Genomic DNA, 15,573 nt, shown 5'->3' with positions numbered 1-15,573 from the left:
CTCTTGGGTACCCAAGTGCAATCTAATACTGACATGATACATCGTATGTAAATCCAATGATTTAGCCTTGCTACTAAACCACTTATTGCGAATGTTTTTTTATTTTTATTTTTTTTAAAATTATAATTTGTTGATTATTCTTACCTAAACTCACCATTAGTGGGACCCACGCGCTGTGGTCAATCAACTGCAATTTTCAGCGCTTGCTTCTCGCTTGTGGCAATGTAACCTATTTTTGCTAGACCCAAACTGCTCATTAGGCAGGCCACAAGCGTACCAAATAAATGAAATGGTCATGAGAAATTGCACAAGGTCCACAATCAACATATTATATAAATATGGGACACCTGATGTTCATCTTGGCCTGATTTTCAAGACAAGCATCTCACCCACGTGATAAGCGTCTTAGATCACATGCATGTGTGCTAGTTGTAGTTAGCATTCCTCAACACATGCAAAAGTAGAGATGGATATCACAACTTAGCCAAATAATCAACAACCAAAGTAATTCTATTACATCCCTTTAGGCATGTCACGTGACACGCCTACATAGAGATGAATTGCATACATTATAGAGCATACACTTATCCACTAAATACAACATAATATGGTAGACTACCATGTACTAATCAGTTGAAGCAATACCAAAATATTATTTTACACAAAATAAATAAAATATCGTATATACTTCGTAGACATTTGCATAGAGACTAGGATGGTACACGCCATGATCACCAATCACCACCACCAATCTGTTTTAGTATATACACCGTAGACATTTGCATAGAGACTAGGACGGTACACGCCATGATCTCCGAGCACCACCACCAATCTGTTTTAGCATCTTGGGGCTGCTGAGGAATTGTTTGTACCATTGGGCGGATAGTTTTGGAGTTCTCTCCAATGTATTGTAGTCCACATGATAAAGCCCAAATCGTAGCGTATACCCATTCAACCATTCAAAATTGTCAATTAGAGACCATATGAAGTAGCCTCTCACATCAGCTCCTTTCCTGTAAGCATGATATAGATGCATTTAAAATTTATAGTCTATGCTGCACATATATCTTGTGTTCTAATTAATTGTACATACACATATTCTCTATAAAATTACAGGTATATTCGTAATGACACATACATGTATCCATCAAAAGACTCATCAAAAGATGTATGAATGTATCCATTATATTAATTCCATCCATGCAATAATTATTAATCTATGCGACCTTATACCAAAAGTCACCTAAAGCCTATATATACCCAAACCTTAGCCCATTTGGAATGCACTGAAATATTCTCTTTTTATTATTTCATCTTTGAATTCATCGTATTTCTTGAGTTGGGTTAAAATATAATAATCTATCTTCTTGGTAGTACAAACCTATGATAGGCGACCAAATACAAACTTTTTAAGAGTTTGGGCTTGGTTGAATTTGGGGAACAATGCACAAGGTCTCTATCGTGCCATTGGAAGATGTAAACAGTCTTTGAGAAGCAGCATTGCAACGTGCCTCTGAGCCAAAATTATTGACGTACGTATTCATTGAATGGTGAATTTAGACATGCACATACCCATGCAAACATACATGTAACATGTATATGTATGTGAGAACATACATTCTTAACTAGATGTCCATGGTGAGAAGAATATGGTGCTATATTCCTGGTAAATTGAAGGTAGGTAAGCAGAAAAAAGATGTTATTGTTTCAATCTGTTACTAATAAAATACCTGATGGCTGAAGCAAGGGAAGTCAGATAGCTACGTAGGTAGTCGACTCTCACCATGTCATTGAGCAGCTCTTTCTTAGAAGCGCCATTTTTACCATCTTGTGCATATCCTACAATGATAATACCATTCATGATAAACAGACACCCTTCATTAGTCAGTTTCTAATATAAATGCACTTCAAGAAAGCTCCTTCCCAAGAAAAGAAAAAGTTGATGAAATAACATAGACATTCATCAATTTCTAAGAAAATAAATTGCACGAAAGCTCTTCTAAAAAAAATCATGAAATAATTTATAAAACTCTCATAATCATGGTGTGCTGTAAAGGCCATTACGTAAATGTAACGGTGGCAATCGTTACATGTTATGGGGTCCATGTTATGGGGTCGTAAAGGTCGTAATGGCCGTTACGGATAAAATGACCTGTAAAGGCCGTTACACCCCCTGTAACGGCCCGTTACGGGGCCGATACAGGTTTTTCGGGTTTTTTTTTCAATAGAAGAGAGAGAGAGAGAGAGAGAGAGAGAGAGAGAGAGAGAGAGAGAGAGAGAGAGACCGTAACAACCATTACGGCCCGTATCGTAAAGGTAACAATGGTGGCCGTTACAACCACCGTTACCATTACCGTTATGGAATACCTTGCCCATAATTGATGATTTTCTATGATAAATACGAGTTCTTCCTAAAAACTTTAGGCAGAGAGAAGGGGTGAAATAGCATAACTAGAAATACCTGAAGGTCCTTAAAGCCTTGTTTGTAGAAGCTAACAAAGAAAAACAGCTAGGCTCATATGACATTTCACCTTGGGGTGGCAATAGGCTGGGCTAGAGCCAGGCCGAGGTTGGCCCTAGCCTAGCTTTAGAGCCCCAAGCCCTAGCCCTTCCCTAGCCCTAGCCCTAGCCCTAGAGGGCCTGGCCGTGCTAGGGCTGTGCCAGGCTGATTCAGGGCCAGCCCTATAAGTTAAATGTATGCTTCATGAACAATTTGTGTACAATTGGTGAGTGTATGTTTATGAACCATGGTGCTTTTTCAAAGAACTAAAATTTCTCTGTCACACCTCTGTCAAATAAGATCAATGATCAACAAAGTATATGCCCTGCTTTTATCCACCATATGCATGGACTTGCAAAGGTGCATTAGTATTTGTTCATCGTCTAAAGTGGGTTCACAATTTGGACAGTTAATAAGTGAATTTTTTATGCATCCTCCATGCATATCTAGCCCACAATTTGGGTGGTCTGGATTACGAAACTGTGCCATGCGTGTCACCAAACATTTTGAAAAATACAGTGAACTAAGGCCGGATCGTGTCTTAATAAATAAATAAATCACTTACCATTTTCTGTGATGTACATGGGCGTATTGTTGTATCTTTCCTTCATGTACATTACCATCTTTTCCAAACCCGATGGTACCACGTAAAAAGTTGGCATTGGAGTCTACATAAAATCATCAAGAGATTTAGATACTCCTCTTTTCTAACTTTGAAATCAACAGTGATAGAAGCCTAATGTTCACCTTCTCCAAAATGACTACTTTTTGCCCTTATGACTAACCCTTGTCCTTATTATCACATGGGCAAAATTGTCCCTTTAAAGAAGTGAATACTCTTTCATTAACATTCTATATTATATATTGTATTTTTCTCACCGGCGGTCCAATTGGTTGACCATCTTTTACTCCAGTGAGTACTGAGTATGTTTCTCCTTCCTGATCTGTGTTGCATGGAAAAAACATGCAGTCTTGCACATAGAGAGTTGAATAATGATTAATTCCAATAAAATCCAATTTATTTTGTAATTTTCTTCGATCATTCAATGAAAATGCTGGCAATCTTGATCCCAATATCTGGCGCATTTCAGGTGGATAATCTCCGTGCATTATAGGATCCAAAAACCTGCAATTTGGGTGCATAAAGGTTTCTGATGGATTAGAAATGTTCACGAGAGTATAAATTCTAATAAAATTATCATTTTATCAAAAGGAATTGATAGCACATAAGGAAAATATTACAAATTTACGAATTTGAAGGGTGCATTTGGTCGCACCAAATATCATAATATTTCACAATATTTCATGATTAATGAGTCTAAATTGGTGCAAATTTTCATGATATTTCATGACTGCAACCAAACAAACCCACAATGAGAATTATCTATGCATTTCACACAAACAACACTGCCTGATCATCCAATGCCAGTGAGTCAGCAATCCCGATGTGCTATAAGATTCAAATCCCATTTTGAAATGCGTGTGGGAGATTGGTTTCCACCAACTCTCGGTATACTCAGTGCATCCAGAAACTAGGTGATCAGATGATCCTAGCCCTTTGAATGGGGCCAATTTGTTCCAACCGCAGGTTCTTTATAAGCCATAAATCACATTGTTAGAATCATTAGTTTCATAGAAGAATATATATATAGGCATTCATAAAAATAAACATAAAAATATTAAGACTTCACAATTCACAATTTTTTTCTCTGAAGTTGTAGATTTTGTTTACCAGCCATTGGCGAAAGCAAGGGCCCGCTGAGCTGCCGAATGATCTGCTGGAGTATCTCTAAGAGGTTCATACCAGTAGGCCCACGACACGAGCCCAATAAAACCTCCTTGTTTGGCCTTAAATCCAAAAAATATGTGTGATAATTATAAATTAGTAAAGATGAATTTTCTTTTTAAATCATTATAATTCCTTTTTTTACATGAATGCTCGAGTATTTTTATACTAAAAATTAAAACTCTCCTTGTTATGTTATTGACCAATGGAAAATGCTCGGTGCACCTAGTGCATGGGAACCTTCCCGTGCACCGATTTGGATTTTCGACAGGTGGGAGCGATGCCATTGATCGAGAATGTCTATTGGGTCTTACCAACCCTTAATATGGCACCTTGCAAAAATCAAACCAGTCAAATCATCCTAACCATCCGATCAATAGGATGTCAAAATGGATGGCCGCGATCATTCGTATAGGAAAGCGAGATGTCCAATTCAGTCAATCCCACCTTGGACTGCTTGTTCTTCTGAAAAACCACTTTGGTCAGACGACGATAACCACTAACCATCCAATCTATGGCCTGGAAAATGTATCGTTATGTGAAAAAGGCTTAATATACAAATGGCTAGAATCATTTGATGGGCCTGGTTCTATATCTCTGGCCTGAGAAAAGTGTGTTGAAATGGATTGATGCATGAATACCCACCTGTCCATTTCCAACCATGTTCATGCCAAGGTTCCGGTGCACTTAGTGTAGTGCAACAACACTCAACAATTCTGCTTATAACCAAACATAACACTACCATTACATATTTTGCATGTTTTCAAAACATTAAAACTTGATTCGGCTCAAAACCCAGTTGGTTCGAATCAACTCGAGAACTCAAATGGAAGTCTCCCAAAAATTCATCTGAGTTTTTGTGAGTTTTGTCAGTAACATTTTGCATTTAAAAAAGTATAAACATTATACAAATAATGTCAAGTTGTTCTGAGTCAAGTCGTGTTCGAGTTTTCTTGAGTTTTGACCTAGTAATGACAAGATCAAAATTTTCCCGACTCCAGGTGAAATATGGTTGAGTCGAATTGACCCAGCAAGTTTAAGTCAATGTCTTTTTCTTTTTTTTTTGTAACTATGATTTCTTGCTTCTCTTGATCGACAGGAAAACCCTAGTAATGAAGAAAGATCAAGTGACCATAAATTTCATACCAGCAAATTATAGTTCACCTGAATTACTAAAACAAAGAAGGATCGGATACCTGATATTTTCTCCTGTAAATATCAGTCGCAGTGGCATGGCACAATATGACATTATGACCTGCAATGTATGGCTCTATTGCAGAGTCGCCTGCTGTGCAATTGCCAAACGGTTTGGAACAACGGCCAGGAGGGTATGTGCCAGTGAGGTAACCAAATTTCACTAAGGGGTTTGGCTCATTGAAGGTGGTCCAGTATTTTACTCTATCCCCAAAATACTTGAAGCATACTTCAGCGAAATATCCGTAATCCTCTCTGCAGAAGTAGTTATTAAAAACATAAAATCAGGATACAACACCATGTAATAGTAAACCACTGTGCACCCAGATCGCTCCATGCTGCAGACATGGTGTGCCTTAATACTACGCCACCATTGTAGCTTTGGCACCAATAGAGGTGGCAATGGGTTGGGTTAACCCGTTGGCCAGTTAGCCCGACCCAGTTTTGAATCGGGTTTGGGCCAAGCTAAAGGGGTAATGGGTTGGCCTTGGGCTAGCAAAATGTGGCCCAATTAACTAAATCACATGGTTAAAAGACTCGGTGACTCGGCCACTCATTTGGTCCTGAGTCAAGTTGGGACTTGCTGAGCTGGGGTTGCAACCCAAGGGGGAGGGGAAGTCATGGTATGGAACCAGATGAAGTCTAACCAAGTATGAGTTGCATCAGACTCATCTGATGCTTAAAATTCATGGGAAATGGGTCATGCTTGGGTTGAACCCTACCAGACCCAACTCTAACAGCCCATGTGTTTTTTCAATAGGCTTGGACGGATGACCTGACCCAATTTGGCCCGAAATCCGGTAACAAACTAATAGAAGATTAGTATATACACATAGATATGATGTTTACACTGAATGTATGTATCCACTAATTGGGCTTTGAACCCTATATTCATTTCTTGCACATGAGTTGGGTCATGCCAGATTAGGTCCGGTCAGTCGAGCCTGATCCATTATTATTAAATGAGATGGGTAAGGCTTGATGAATTTTAAGTGGGCCAAGTTTGGCTAGAAGGAAATGGATCATGGGTTGCATTTGGACCAGAGTCCTTGGCCTGTTTAGTCATTGGGTCAGGCTTGGACTGAGACTGAACCCGCCCAACCTTAACCCGTCCCATTGCCACCTCTAGGCACCAACTGCAGCAATGATAACTGTATAATGGCAGAAGATGATGGTGTGGGAAGAAAACTTACTGTATTTTACAATTTAACCATGCCCCGTATCGGTCTTCAAGTTCTTGAGGAACATCGTAATGGTTTAGTGTAACGAATGGTTGGATCCCTGTTAACATATCGAAGATGAAAATAATGAATTAAAATCATTACACGTGTGTGTGGATGTAAGATAGAAATGGAGACTGTCTGCTAATCCCTATCGTACAGCATGCACGATGAACATCTATACCATCCATGTAGAGCCCAAAGTGTACGTTAGTTGGCCCAGAATTCTGGCCAGTTCACTCATCAGATGAGCCGAAGAGATGGAAAACCTTGTTTTAGCTGTTCATCTCTTTTATGCACTCTAGTCCTGATGAGTTGACTGACCTGAAATCTGTGCCAGGGCAACTACACTGCATCTCCCACCTAATTGACAGACCAGATATTGCACACATATGCCAGGCTGCCAGCATGTAGATGGGCTGCACAAGCGGGTAGGATTAGCAAATATGTATGAGTGGTATATGGGTGGTGGATGTTGTGCAGTAAAAAAACAAAAGGATGTTGTTACCTTTGAGCAAGAGAGCATCAATTAGGTTGTTGTAAAATTCAATTCCTACCATATTAATCTCACCAAATCTTCCTCCTGTTATTCATTAATAGATATTAAAATGAGGATTAAGCCTCTATTATAACATGAACATGGCAAGTGGGTAGAACATCCAACCTGTCCCAAACGTGGGCCCCACTATAAAGAACATTTAGTTAAAAAATTAGGCTAAATATGCTTTTTGGATGTGGTACACTGAAGAAACAGTGGACAAAACAGCTCGTTGGGTCCAATCTACAATTTGGCACGCCTGATTAGTGGATTCGCCTGATTTTAGCATGATGTGATCTTCATGGTGGGGTCGACCTGCTGGATGGGTTGGATGTCTCCCACATTTATCTAACAGTAAAATTCGAGAGATGTAAGAAAAACTCACTTGGGAGGATTCTAGACCAGGAAATGGAAAATCTGTAGGAATTCACTCCAAGGGAATGCATCAACTCAACGTCTTCCTGTTCATGTTCAACAAGTTATCTATGTGTTAGCCCCTGTTTTTTATTCTATTTTTTTTTTTTTTATTTATATTAATTTTTTAATTTTTATAACAGCTATACGGGCTGGAATGGGCTTGCATCTGCGATAAAGAACAACTCGGCTGAGCCCATCTGACCATGGAAATATCGGTGGGGTTGAGTAACTGGCTTCGCCCGACCATGTATGGAGGGTGCTTCAAATCTCATAGATTTTAAAATCCTGACCATTCAAATATTTAGTCTATTTTCTTCTGATGGATGCGTCCATCTCCATATTTTCTCTCAGCCACCTAAGGCCACTGATCCAAGGGTTAGGATCTCCCAGCATGTGAGATTTTTCAGGCATCCCATATCCATGGTGGGGGGATATCAGGACAATGGTTTGGATGACCAAACCAAGGACAGCATATGCATGTATATTCCTTTGGATGTGAATGGGCTGGGCCAGCATGAAGTAAAATCAAGAGTTTTGGCTGTACCATACCAACGGGCCTGGGCTAACAGTTCAAAGCTAGGCCATCTCATAAATAGGATGTGCGATTTTTTTTTTTCTCCTTATGAGAAATCTCCACCGTTAGATTATCACTGTAACGTGTGTGACAAATAATATCAAGGAGTGAAAATTGCTTATAAAATTAGCAACTCATTCAAGGGGTCAGATCTTCTGATATCAATAGAATCTACTGAGCTTGTTGGATTTTTCTTGATTTTAAAAAAAAAAATTTATATACCATATAGCGATGGTAATGGTCATCAGCAACATCTGCATTGCTTCCATCGTTGATTTTTCCTGAATATAGAACACCAAAATTCAAAGAAATTTTAATTTGAAAATGTATTTTACCATACCTAAAATAACCCAAATAAGAGGGGATTTTAAGGGGGAAAAAAAAAAAACAAACCAACCTGGTGTGTGAGTGAAAACATCCCAATTGTTAAGACTTTTGTTACCTTCTAAGTAGGCTCCTTCAATCTACCAAACAAAATATTCAAAAGTCAATTAAAATCAGTGTTGCACGCTACCATGTGGTTGTTTAGGGTGAAAGTGGGCCAGGCTGGGTTGAGTTGGGTCCGGAGGCGACAAGGCCTACTTTGGGTTAGACTTGTGCAGTTAGAGGGCCCATGGGCTGGGCCCCAGCATGATTTGGTGACTCAGTGGCTAATTGGGCAGGCCTCATCCTGACCCGGCCCACTAATTTAATCATGTTAGATTGGGTAGGGCCCAGGTTGCTGGGAGGAGCCTAGGCACGTATATTTAGCTCTTGGGCTGGGTCAACCCATGATTCTCAGAAAGTGCATGTGGCAGGTGTGCACCAAGAGTGAACCTTTTCTTGTTGCACACATGCATATATGCACCAAAGTTTTCCCTAAAATTTGTAAAGAGGATGGACCAACTGTACGGATTTTGATGTAAGAAGGGTAGAGGATAAGGGACCGGATTTCCTGTGAAAGCTTTTCCCAATAAGTTTTTGCTGTGAAAACTTAAGTGGGGCCCACTGTGATGGTTGTGAGAAATCCACCCCGTCCATCCAAATTTTGAGCTCATTTTAGTACATGGAGCGAATAATGATCCAGATCCAAGACTCAAGTGGGCTGAAAACGAGAGGACTGAACGTCCACAGTTGAAATATTCGTGCAGCCATAGAAGTTTTGAATCAGTCTAATATTTGTGTTTTCAGTTCTTTCAATAGGAATGGCGTTATGAACGGTATGGATGGCATGTAAACATCACTGTCGACCCCAAGGAGGTTTCAAAGGTAGGAATTTCCCTACCCACCTTTTCCTTTAGTGTGGCCCACTTGAGTCTCGGATCTTGCTCACTTTTGGTATGAAGTCCTAAAACGAGCTCACAAAACGGATGGACAGGGTAGATTTGTCACAAACATCACGTCGGGCCCCACCTAGGTTTCCAGCTCAGGCCAATCCGCATCCAAGGATAAGTGAACGGAGGGCCAGGATCACCAATTGGACTGGAGGTGCCCCGATTGGGACAAAAAGCCCTAAATGCAAGCGCTTGTAAAATCCCTATTTACCGATGGCACTTTACCTTTTGATCCTTTGCTTGCCACAAGCATCAAGCAGTAAAATCCTATTTTCCTGCATCGTTATGTTAACGTGACTCAATTAGATTGCAACAACCAGGATTTTCCTGATTATGGCAAGCAGAGGATCCGGATTCTTCCCCAAAATGCCACCTCACCAGAACTAACCTCGTTTGTACCATTTTCTATCACCACCATTATCCAAATGGAAATACTTAGGATTCAGGCACTGGTTAGCCAATCTATTGAGTATGCTCCGACTCGAGCTCTTCAAAGATTGATTAAATTCCAAGATTGAGGGCCCACCTATTGCCCTCAAGCTGGGATAGACAACTTCGGAGCCTTCAGGTAGTGATCAATTCCAAGATTGATAGGCCCACCTTCTTCCCCCAATTCCCAAAAAGCTAGGATTGATAGCTTCGGACCTTGGAATTAACCAATTCTAAGATTGATGGGCCCACCTACTAGTCAATTCCCAAATGTTTGGATTGACAACTTTAGAACTTTTAAAAATTGATTAATTCTAAGATCAATGGAGCTCAAGTACTTCCCCCAATTCCCAAAAAACCATCTGAATGGATATGAAAGAATTCACGAAATCTTGGCATTACAAATGAAATGCTAAAAAAGAGTGATTGCATGCTTTGTACCTGATAAGATGAAGTTGAAGTTCCAAAGAGGAAATCTTGAGGAAATTGGGTCCGATCAACGACGCAGCTGATCAATGGAAAGAGATGAAGAAGCAATGCTGCAAATGCAAAGGACATCCTCAGCTTCAATGCTTTTATTACCATAATACCTTTAAAAAACTTCTATATTACTGCTCTTGTTTGGATCAGGTAGTGAAGGAACCGTCGGTGGGGTTTTTGTAGTGAAAGGGGGAACCAGATTACGTGCGGCACTGGCCTAACCCAAGACAGTGCCGGCCCTTACTGAGGGGCCCACCTTGAAGTATGTATTTTATATCCACACGGTTGCCACCGTAATGTTTTTGTAATAAAGAAAAAAAAAAAAAAAGAAAGAACAAAAACAAATATCAGCTAGGTCCAAAACATTTGTGGCCCATTATAATTTGTTAATGGTCAAATACTACTGTTTTCCTATATAATGCTCCACTTGAGATTTAGATATGCTTCATTTTTGGCATCATTCCTTAAAGTGATATTTCAAAACGGATGGACGGTATGGATATTTAATAAATATGTTGAGGTGGGTCCCAAAGTAAGGGTCGCACCATCTTCAGTGAGTCCGGGTTCGCACCTAATCCACCACCCCGGAAAAGAACATTGGAAAATTCAAATTGTGGGGTCCTTGTGGAAACAGTGAATCTCACACGCATTTAAAATGTGGCTAGGCATGTTTTGGATGAGCACGGCTTCGGTGGATCCCGGGTGGGTGGATCCCTGACTGTCGGATCCACATCAATGTATTTAGCTTACATCCATTCCGTCTATCCGTTTTTACAGGATATTTTTAGGGATAATCCAAAAATAAATCAGATAAAATCTTAGGTGGTCCACACTACAGGAAACGGTGTTGATTGAATACCCAACGTTAAAACTTATTAGGGCCAATTGAATGTTTATTTTCCATCCTGGCGGCGCCTGTTTTGGAAACGGATTGGCTACTCCCCCTGACACCGGCCAATGGCCGATGGTCGATGCTCTGTGGGGCCCGACATGATGTATGTGTTTCATCCATTCCGTCCATCGATTTTTACAGATCATTTTACGTCATAGGACCAAAAATGAGCTATATCCCAGTCTCAATTGGACCACATTACAGGAAACAGTGTTTAATGAGCGTCGACCATTAAAAATATTTTGGGGGCCATAAAAGTTTTGGATCAAGCTGATTTTTGTTTTTTCCCTTCATCTGGGCCTTTATGACCTAATCAACAGATTGGATGTCAAATAAACAGTACAGTGGGCCTTAGGAGGATTTTAATGGTAGATATCCAATCACTATTTTTTTTCATGTGGTGTGGTCCACCTGAGATATACATCCCTCTCATTTTTAGTATCAAGCCCTAAAATGATCTTTAAAAATGGATGAACGGAATGTATGAAACACATACATTATGGTGGGGCCCACAAAGCACCGACCATCAGCCCCGGGGCTGGTGTCAGGGGAGTAGCCAATCCGTTTCCGCCTGTTTTGGATAAGAAAAGGTCGGTGCAAGTCAATATCACATCAGTTTTCTTTCTTTTTCTTTTTTTTTTAATGTCACATGAAACCATTGAAGGTTGTATGTCAGGGAGCGGATTAGGTACTGCCCTGACCGTGGGGCTCACCTTGATATATGTATTGTATATCCACGCCGTCCATCCGTTTTTAAGATCATTGTAATGTGTGCACCTAAAAATAAAGTAGATCTAAATCTCAGGTATACCATGCCGCATGAAACAGTGGTGTCTAATCATTGAAAACTTCTCGTGGGCTGCAAAGGATTTGGATCAAGTTGATACTTGTTTTTTCCCTTCATCCAGGTCTGTGTGACCTTATCAACAGTTTGGATGAAAAGTGAACATTAAGATAGACCATAGGAAGTTTGTAACAGTGGACGTTCAATCATCACTGTTTCCTATAGTGTGGTTTATTTAAAAAAAATTCGATTTGTACGAATGCCGTACAATGAACTGGTCAAACAGATGGACGGCATGGATATACAGAATATGTATCAAGTTGGGCCCCACAGTCAAGTCTGCACTGTGTTGGGTGAGGCAAGAGCTACATCTAATTCATTCCTTGTAAATCTTCAAACTTGTCTCCCAAAAGCCGCATACAAAAGACGTGTGAACAGAGCAGGCGATCGAGCCCGGTCCGCCTTACATGTTAGCTTGGCCCGTCGGCTGGTCGTGGACATTCTATGAATGTCCTGGTCAATATTTTCGGATTGGGTCCAACCATCTTAAACAATGATCATTGATTTCATTTGGTAAGATGTTTATTTTTTATGTGCATGTATGGCCCACTTGATTAATAGATAGGTTAAGAACATTTAAATGGAAAATAAAGATTTATAATTTTTTAGACAAAACCAATTCAGACCTTTCAACCTTAAGAGTGTTGCGTGGGGTCTAGGCCTAACCGGTTACATCCCAAACGCCGCCCATTGGTAGGGCGGGGGTTACTTTCATTACCGTAGCGTACATGGAGAGTAGAGTCGAATGTTAGTTTTGCATCACTTTCAATCTTTAAACATACACGTGGCATATTTGTATTAAATTTCATACCGGCCAAATCTCTGAAAATCTGCAAATAGAGCATGGCTAATAAATTATACTGGAAAGACAATATTGACTATTGATTTTCCCTTTAAATTTGGATCAATTACTATTATACTTCTAACCCTTTGAGTGGTAGATACAAATAGATGGTTACCATTGATTGATCATAATGATTTTAGATATATGCTCCATCTGAATGGGGCCCACAATTTGGATGGTTTAGATATATGTTCCATAACTTGTTATGCTTGGGTTAGGGGATTGGATTTTATGTTCCATTTTTTAATTCTCACAAGGGGAGCCCATGGTTCAGTGAACCAAAATGTTGAAATGATGTGGATAAGATAACGACTGGTCAATCAAACAAATAAAGAAATAGATTTGGATAGGGAGATCTAACTATATTCCAACCGTTTCATTGTTTAGACACTTTTTGGACGGTTGAGGATTTTTCTATCATATCAACAGCTTGGATCAGATGACCAATAGGACCCACTAGCACAAGCTGATTTCTACACTCGAGCACTGTACGGTAGGTCGTTTATTTATAGAACCCAAGTATTATCAAGCCATTAATTTAAACGGGTGTAAATTTTTTTGGGTATGGCTATTTCATTATGGGGCCCACTGGACGAACTATATGTCAACGCATTGATATCTACCAAATGCAACTAGCCTCCTTCATTGCTCTGTTGAACCCACTGCTTAAATCTATCACCATTGCCATTTGCCTACACCCTACTGCATTCCACAACCGACTGGACCATCCACCGCACCCATCCACATCGGGCACCACCTCTAGCACTGGCCGTACACCTGATCTCTCGACCCCATCGAAACCATACCATGGACACCTCATCACCGCAACCACCTAAAACGGAAGCGGATTGCGTACTGAGTAACTCATTACCCTTAGCGTACCGAGTAAACTGTGTGCGGTCCACTGTTATTTATTGATTTTATCCACTCCGTTAATCCATGTTAACAGATAATTTTAGGACTAGATCGCAAAAGCAAATTAAAATTTCAAGTGGACCACACTACAGGAAACAGTTTGATTGAACCTCTACCGTTGAAAATTTTTTTGAGGCCAAAGAAGTTTTGGATCAAGTTGTTGTTATGTTCGCGGTTTCTCTTCATCCATGTCTTTGTGATCTTATGAACAGGTTGGATGACAAATAAAAATTAATTTGGACCTTAAGAAGGTTTCAACAGTGGAAATCATTATTCCACACTGTTACCTATGTAATGGTCCATTTGAGCTTTCACTTCAATTTTGGTATCAACCACTAAAATTATCAGTAAAAATGGATGGACGATATGGATAAACCACATACATTAATAGTGGTCCCAACTGAGTTTACTCAGCATGATAAAAGCGTACTGAGTAACTCAGTACGCAATTTGATTTCTCCTAAAACCCTCTACTTCGAAATGGGATTGCCTACTGAGTTGCACAGTACGCTCTTATCGTACTGAGTAAACTCAGTTGGGCCCATCGCGAATGCATGTGGTTTATCCACGCCGTCCATTCATTTGTCCAGATCATTTTATGGGTTCAACCCAAAATTAATGTATATAAAAAGCTCAAGTGGGCCATACCACTGGAAAAAGTGAAAGTATTGATTTCAACCCTTGAGAAAATTTATAAGGCCCCCAGTGATGTTTATTTGTCATCCAACCTGTTCATAAGATTAGAAGGACATGGATGAAGGGAAAACACAAATATCAGCTAAACCTAAAACCTCATTTGTCCTCAAGAATTTTTCAACGGTAGATGTTCAATTCACATAGTTTCCAGTGGTGTGGTCCATTTGAGGATTTTATATACTCCATTTTTGGGATACAGCCCTAAATTTATGTGTTAAAAGGGATGGACGAAGTGGATACAATCCATGAATGACTTAGGGGCCCACAGAGTTTACTCAGTACGCTTACCGTAATGAGTTACTCAGTACACAATCCGCTTCCCTCTCCATCATCATCCTATGTTCGCCTAAACCCCATTGGAACCGCAGGCAACCATTGAAACCCGATGGTTGAACTCACCCAGAACCCCGCCAAAATGCCCACACCCAACATGCAGAGCCAAACCCATCTGCCGCACTAACCCCATCATCTTTCACACTGCCAAAACAATCTTCGATCTATTCATACAAATCCGACAAGCTCCGGCCTTGCTGCCATCACGATCGCTGATAACTTGCTCTAGCCATCGTCGCCAGCACTGGTGCCCTAGATCTCATTTGTTACTGGGCCATCTAACGCCCTGATCCATGAGGGCTTCTTTAGAAGATGTGGCCCTCTTACCTATCATTGTAGGCCCCTATCTCTATGAGCCCAATTCCCGTGTGGGTCATTAATTAGTATTTCCAGCGTGGTGGGGACCATTGGTTATTTGACCATTGCTTTTGTTTATTTATTTATTTATTTTTAAGTATTGAGGAGAGACAAATTCACCCCCTTGTTTTAACCCATTTTTGATTATTTGGTGCTCCTTGGGTGCAACAATTTCATCACCTTCAGTGCACATTTGGATCAAATGCGCTCTTCATTCATCACCACCATTCATCAGCCTCAT

At 40.2% G+C, this 15,573-nt stretch overlaps 1 protein-coding gene across 1 annotated transcript; it reads right to left on the bottom strand.

Moving 5' to 3' along the window:
• Positions 1 to 500: 500 nt before the first annotated feature.
• Positions 501 to 10,605, bottom strand: LOC131240457 (beta-glucosidase 18-like). The gene is made up of 12 exons (XM_058238704.1): positions 10,413 to 10,605; positions 8,627 to 8,693; positions 8,452 to 8,510; positions 7,624 to 7,699; positions 7,209 to 7,283; positions 6,674 to 6,761; positions 5,483 to 5,735; positions 4,233 to 4,348; positions 3,380 to 3,626; positions 3,066 to 3,168; positions 1,731 to 1,839; positions 501 to 1,013 (listed from the first exon to the last, which is right to left on the bottom strand). Exons 1-12 carry the CDS (start codon positions 10,554 to 10,556, stop codon positions 791 to 793), a joined length of 1,560 nt encoding a protein of 519 aa, XP_058094687.1. The 5' UTR covers positions 10,557 to 10,605; the 3' UTR covers positions 501 to 790.
• Between the last annotated feature and the right edge of the window lie 4,968 nt (positions 10,606 to 15,573).

This window comes from Magnolia sinica, chromosome 3 (assembly GCF_029962835.1).
Source record: "Magnolia sinica isolate HGM2019 chromosome 3, MsV1, whole genome shotgun sequence".
In the NCBI taxonomy this organism is placed as follows: Eukaryota; Viridiplantae; Streptophyta; class Magnoliopsida; order Magnoliales; family Magnoliaceae; genus Magnolia; species Magnolia sinica.
This window is presented reverse-complemented; position numbering and strand designations above follow the sequence as displayed.